At 30.6% G+C, this 6839-nt stretch overlaps 1 protein-coding gene across 2 annotated transcripts in view; it reads right to left on the bottom strand.

Annotated features, from left to right (window-relative positions):
• Nucleotides 1–2207: 2207 nt before the first annotated feature.
• LOC108731026 (PXMP2/4 family protein 3) overlaps nt 2208–6839 on the bottom strand; it is a 13543-nt gene continuing 8911 nt past the window's right edge. The window contains exons 1-6 of one of the 2 annotated variants that reach the window (XM_018461074.1): nt 5500–5620; nt 5067–5204; nt 3847–3942; nt 3608–3755; nt 2807–2926; nt 2208–2523 (exon numbers count right to left, since the gene is read on the bottom strand). In XM_018461074.1, coding sequence (XP_018316576.1) covers nt 2437–2523; nt 2807–2926; nt 3608–3755; nt 3847–3942; nt 5067–5164 — 549 coding nt within the window. In that variant the 5' untranslated portion in view covers nt 5165–5204; nt 5500–5620 and the 3' untranslated portion in view covers nt 2208–2436. Of the gene's footprint in view, nt 2524–2806; nt 2927–3607; nt 3756–3846; nt 3943–5066; nt 5205–5499; nt 5621–6839 lie in introns of those variants that run through there. The other variant, XM_018461073.1, reaches the window with a different exon arrangement.

The following is a 6839-nucleotide window of genomic DNA, read 5'->3' as shown; positions in this document are numbered from 1 at the left end:
TCTTTCCTAAAAAGCATCGTATATATTAGGAATACGTAGGTACAATATAAGTTTAAAATATTGTTTATTTCACACTATATTTATTCTTAAAGGATAAAATCCATACCTTTTGTAATTATGCCGCTTATCACTAAGAAGTACATTTGGGTTAGAAAATCTGTCATAACAGTGGTTCACTATGTTTTAAAAACATAAATTCTCTACTAAAGTAATGAATTTGTATTTTAAAAGCAATGAATTTGTGTGTTTAACGCAGTGAACCACTGCTGTGAGACAGATTTCCTAACCCGAATAGTCGCATCCACTTTAAGGATTAATATCTCGGTTTGCGGAGCAGAGCGACACTTTTTTCTTGTCAAATCTTTATTTTTACTCGAAAACGCATCGATTCAGTGTATTTTTATCAAAATTTTAGGTGAGCGGACTCTTCTTAATTAACATTGACCTTTGTCACCAATCGTACTATGACAAATAATCAAGTAGAACCAAAATAGCGGATAGGAATACCTACATATCTAATGCCTTAGCCCCCCCCCCCTGTCTGCCTCTGTCAGGGCGAGGAAGGATACCGGCGAGGGTTTTATGCAGGGTCTACAATAGAAGTCGTAGAGGTCGTAGGATCTTAAGTCGTAGAAAATTGACCAATCACAGTTGATTATTCTTCTCATATTCGACTGTGATTGGTCAATTTTCTACGACTTAGAACCCTACGACTGCTACGACTTCTATTGTAGACCCGCATTAATGAATGCAAGCCCCATATAACCCTCGGCTCGCGGGAACGAGTCAAGGGTATGCATTTCCCCCACCTTACCAAAAAAAAGTAACTTGGGATGGTGACATTACTTCTTTAATTTTTTGTGGTAACACTTGAATGGAAGTAATACAAGATAATCCAATTTTGTCATAACGTTTTGAATAATGTTTTGAAGGAGAATTAAATAATTACTACTTTGATTGGAAAGTAAAATGTCTTTGAATGAATTGCAATATAAAAATTTCACATAAGAAGAATTAAAGTCATTTGGATTGGAATAGGAAAATCCTTCAAGAAGAATACAAAGACATATACTTAGGTTTCATTGTACAAAAGTTAAAGATAGTATCACTTGGATTATACTCTTTATTTGGTATAGTGGATATGGGATTTAATTTGGCGCTAGTTGTTATATCAAATCTTTTTTACGAATAATACATATCATTAGAGTTAGTAGTATTTATTTAATTTGGTATGGGATTTAACTTGGCGCCAATTGTTGATATCAAATTTTTTTTTATGAATGTTACATAAAATTTTATAAAATTTAACTTGGCGCTAGTTGTTGATATCAAATCTTTTATATGAATGATACATATCAGATTTAATATTATTTATTTAATTTGATATGGGATTTAACTTCGCCAGTTGTTGATATCAAATCTTTTGATACGAATGATACGTATGATACGTATCGATACGAATGATACGTAAAATTTTGTGGAACTTAGCGCCAATTGTTCCCAGATAGCAAAGCGTGTCTCAGCAAAATCTCGCAAATCTGTGATTGCTTATGATGCTGACAATTTGCCGTAGATTTGTTTTCAACGATTTCGAATATACCGACATTGTAGCAACATGCAGACAACAATGTGTTGCCAGCAGTTTAACAGCAAGATAGCTACATCAATGTTATCTTGCGTTGTCGGCAATATGACAGCATTGTATAGTGGCATATTATTATGGCAACATGATTGCAATAGTACGAATTTTGATGATAACGATTTTAAAGTTGTTGGCAAATTGCTGGCAAGTTGCTACTCAATGTTATCATATTGTGAAGGCATCAAATTGTCAACAAATAAGGACTCAATTGCTGCAATTCTGGTAGTAACACATACTTAGCAATGCATACTTAGCAAGCAATATGCCAGGAACAAGACAAACACGTTGCTATCTGGGTTGATATCAAATCTTTTATACAAATGATATATACATATAATCAGAGTTAAGTAAATAACAAAGATAGTACCACTTGTGTTTTACTTTTTCATTTTATAGAATTTAACTTGGTTAGTTAAGATCAGTACTATATCATTTAGATCTTAATTTTTAATTTCGTACATTAGTTTTTTTTTCGAGGAGTAATATATATTACACCCTTCTAATGTGTATTAAGTATAATAAATTGGTATATATATTTTGTACATTTCTTAGACCAACATCAACAAATATAACGATGGAATGTATTACTCACATAATATTACTTTACTTTGTACAATGAGAGTGCCGTTAGTACTTAGTAAATTTGTTACACGTATTTATATAAAATTATTTTATCGTTCTTGATTTTTGAAATTATCAAGAAGCATTATCTATATAGCACACCCATATGCATTAACGTATTATTGATTATAAAAATACTTATAATAATGATTACAATAGATCCTCGTGTTTTTCTACTTCTCTTTCAAAGCTTTTGCTCTTTTATTGGCAATATAGATAATCCATGCAAAACCAATCAAATTAACTATCAAGACTCTCAACTGAAAAAGAAAGAACAAGATGTTAATAATTGCTTCCAATAAATTTTTAACATTGTCTATAAATAATTTTAATGTCAGAAAAAAGAAAATAATATGAAATATGTAAAGAGTAAAAAGAAAAGAAATATAAAACAAAAAACTACAATATAAAACAAAAAAAATTTCAATTTATATTTTATATGTACATATAAATATAAATTGAAAAGGAATTTCTAATTAAGATTTTTATTTGAAAATAGAGAAATATCTAGAAAGTATTGTAATAAGATAATATGCATGTTACCATTGGTGGAACATATCTTATGTTAATATAATGGAGCAACGTCAAATATTTCAGATTAGCCATCAATGTCGGTAAATATAATTTTTGAATCTGAGCATATGCCACTTGATGAGTTTTGCCCTGCAAACAGACTTCTCTTTAATATTAAATTATACAAAATAAAAACTATCAAACTTAATAAATATAATTTTGTGGTTTTCTCCAAGCATAATCAAATGTAAAAGTACTTGGTATGAACTTCCATGGTTGTTAATGCATAAATAATATATTTATAAGGCGATAAAATAATTTGCAAACAAATGGAATATACTTATTAAACGAAGTTAACTGCAAACGTTTCGACTCTGTAAATTGAGTTTGTACTTAACTTCTACATGAAGAAGAATCAGAGTCGAAACGTTTGCAATTAATTTTAGTAAATACATTCTAATTGTTTGAGAATTATATTTTAGCGCGTTTATAAATATTATTATATTAATATATAAATATATTATTTATACACTAATAATCGCGGAGATTCATACAAGGCATTTTACTTGCACGTGTGTGCCTATATACATAGGCCCGTATTTAGAACGCGCTTACAATGACGCTAACATACTGTACTTTACTTGAAGATAAAAGCGCGTTCTAAATAGGAGCTATAGTCTATAGTTTATATATGTACATAGGCTTGCCTAATCATTTTAGTTTCTAATAATATTATTTGTTCAGATAATATTGTTTAATTTACAGCATTATAATATATTTTTATCTTATACAGTTTATAAAAGCTATTGCAACAGATTATGATCTTTATACCTCAAAGATGGCAAGTAGATAGAGCGCAAAGGCTTGGAAACACGGTGTGTAAATGAGTCTCTCTATTAGAAGAATTCCTAGAGGATGCTTCACGAACAATTGTATGTATGTGTAAAAGTAATGGGGTACCGGACCTCCAAACAATAATCTGCAACAACATTCATATATGAGATTACGTAAATTTTTCAAAGCTACTTCGTTAGCAGTTGACCAAGCTACTTCGTGCATACGACAGTCACCCAAATAGAGCAAAAGCCAAGATACTGTCTTCATTAAGCGACTTGACGCCGGATAATTTCTGAGATGCCACATTTCCAAGGGCGCCAATAATGCAACTGAAAACAATTATATATTTCTTATTTCTATCATCTAATTTAGCAATATAATTCAAATGTATAAATCAGGTTTATAAAAACATATTTATCGAAATATTGCATAATATTATTTATATATATATAATTCCAATTTTAGAATTGGAAAGAAATGAGAAATAAGTTGAACCTCGGTTAAGAGTTAATTATGGAACTGGGTCTAAATGTTTTGTTGATAACAAAATTTGCAGATATAATCTGATGGCACATTGATACAGCAAAATTTGTCATTTTGTAATTCTTGAATGGAATACATTATTTAAAAATAATTATGAAATGGTAAATTCTGTTTAATTTTTGCATCTGCCATCACATATTCTGTTAGCAGATTCTGTTATATCCTGCTGACATACTGTCAAAATTTGTAAGCTTTGTAGAATCTGTTTTGAATTTAGCTGTGTGGATAAATATATTCATTTTTTTAGTAGGTGTATGTATATATATGTGTTTATGTATATAATTAAAATATAAAAAAGATAGAATATTATATATCATTAATCAGTAATTACTGTGATATAATGCATGCAGTGCATTATATCACAACTGGCAATCATAATTAATAATGTATATCTTTTTTATATTTTATTTGTGTACACAAACATAACACACACATCTAAAAAAATATCATAAGTGTATTTATCCACATAACTAAATTCAAAAGATCTATACAAATCTGGTTCTATCAATGTATAAGATACTTTAATCTCAGTTTAACTTACTGTTTAGATTTTTCTAATTCTAAGGCTAATTCTACAATGTGCTCTTTGTTTTCTGTTTCTTCTTGTTTCTTGCCTTCTTGATCAAAAAGGCAAGAGACAGCAAAAAACAGGAAACGAAGAGCACATTATAGAACTTAGGCTTAGAATTAGAAGAAAATAAAAAGCAAATTGAACCGAGGTTAAAGTGAATCTTACATTGAAGTAGAATCGGGCCTTATGTCAATGTAATTCTTAGAAGTAGAAAAAGATAAAGAATTAGTTGAACTGAGATTGAAATTAAAGTACAATATTGATAAAAATGGACATTATATATAATCAACTAATCAAGTATACATCTGGAGCTTATGTAGCAAGATTCTGTCTTCTTACCTCGTTATAGCTTTTGTTTTTAAAGGACTATAATAGAGCCGCTGTAAATATGCGCCGATGAGACTATAAAAGATATTGACCGGCTTGGAAAGCACCATTTTTTCGCATCAATTGTTGCCTGTCCTCAACTTCCAGGATCTGGAAGACACGATTCGTACGGTGAGTCGCGGAAAACACGGATCATGCGATAAAAAGCGGTGCAAAGTGCAAATCGCCATCATCAGCTGATGTATCAATAGGTCTCGACCGATGACGAGTCGCTTCGGGTCGTTTCTAGGATGAGTCGCATTTTTCGACAATCTTTTTTTTTTGTATTTATTCCGTTGCGATTGGTATAAAAACAGTAGACGTATGGATAATACACAAATACGTTGAGTGTTCTGATAAATATCTTGTATAATTACGAAACCGAACGAGTTTCTTAGAAGTCTACCTGCGCAACTCGGGTCAGAATTCGATAATCGACTTTTCTGCTGTCAAAACACGAATTGTCTCGAATACGACAACTTCAAACAGTTCGACACTTCAAATGATATCGATAATGCCACCGACGAGATACTATTAAAGACCGTCAACCCTGGGCAAATTTTCGGCGGTATAAAAAGAGCCCCAAGGGCCCGGAGGTAATCGAAGAACGCTGACATTATCGACAATTAATATAAATTTGCTATTATTAACATAAATATTTGACTAATACATTATTAAATTCATGATATTTTATTACATAAATGCTCTATAAACAAATATGCATATTTGTACAGCTGTAATATCCTATATATTGCCGAAAAATTACAATTTTTTTCTCTGCAGTTATTATCTCTGTTGATAATCGAACGATAACACTGAAATCACAATTTTAAAGAAAAATCAACTATTATTGAGTTTTAAATGCACGTACACCGATAAACACGTCTACTAAACTAATAAATCATAAAATTAATACAATATTATCAGTTTTTTACTCTTAATCAGTTCAATATTAACAAGGACGCGAACTCCCATAAGGATGTCGGTCTTTAATATCTCGTCAGTGATAATGCCAATGCGCAATAGTCGAGCTTTTTTAATTCGTATGATTGAGCAATCGCATTATGCGCAAATACTTTTACTCCAGAAAAGCTACATCTGCGCATAATATGCGATTAACCGATGAATTCGTTTAATTACGAAAAAATTCGTTTAATTAGGAAATTTCTTGAGAATTCATGAGAATTCACTTTATAACCTCGATTCGAGTCAGACTTCGACGTTAGTTTTTCCGGAGTACCAGTAATCGTCTGCTTTAATCTTTACAATATCGTATAAAAATTAAAAAGTATTTAACAGCATTTACTTTAATTTGTAAAACTTACATCTGTTCAGTATAAGTATACGTTCAAAAACTGAAAATGATTTTGGCGCGCAGTTGTAGAACTGGATATGTATTGTACTTAAAATCACATCGAAAATCACGTTTTTTTAGCACAAGATGCAGCATAAATTGATAAGAACTTTTCGTTATTGGATTGTGAATTCAAATTATACAAAATTAAAAATAATTCATGTTTATAAGTATTTTAATAATATTTCAGGAATATTAAGATATAATACCTAGGGTATTATACAGGGTGACCCATTTTAATCTATTACCCAACATATTTCCGTTCCCTTGCATTTTACAAGAAAATGTTTCAGACAAAAGTTGTATGGTTTCAAGGGGGCCATAAAATGGTATCATTGGTTTGACCTTGGATAGTCGCTTAAAGGTCACATGAAGGTTACCTTCAATTTCTT

Source organism: Mycetomoellerius zeteki, unplaced genomic scaffold, assembly GCF_001594055.1.
Source record: "Mycetomoellerius zeteki isolate Tzet28-1 unplaced genomic scaffold, Tzet1.0 scaffold981, whole genome shotgun sequence".
Classification (NCBI taxonomy): domain Eukaryota; kingdom Metazoa; phylum Arthropoda; class Insecta; order Hymenoptera; family Formicidae; genus Mycetomoellerius; species Mycetomoellerius zeteki.
The sequence above is the reverse complement of the archived record's forward strand: the minus strand, read 5'-3'. Positions and strand labels throughout refer to the sequence as shown.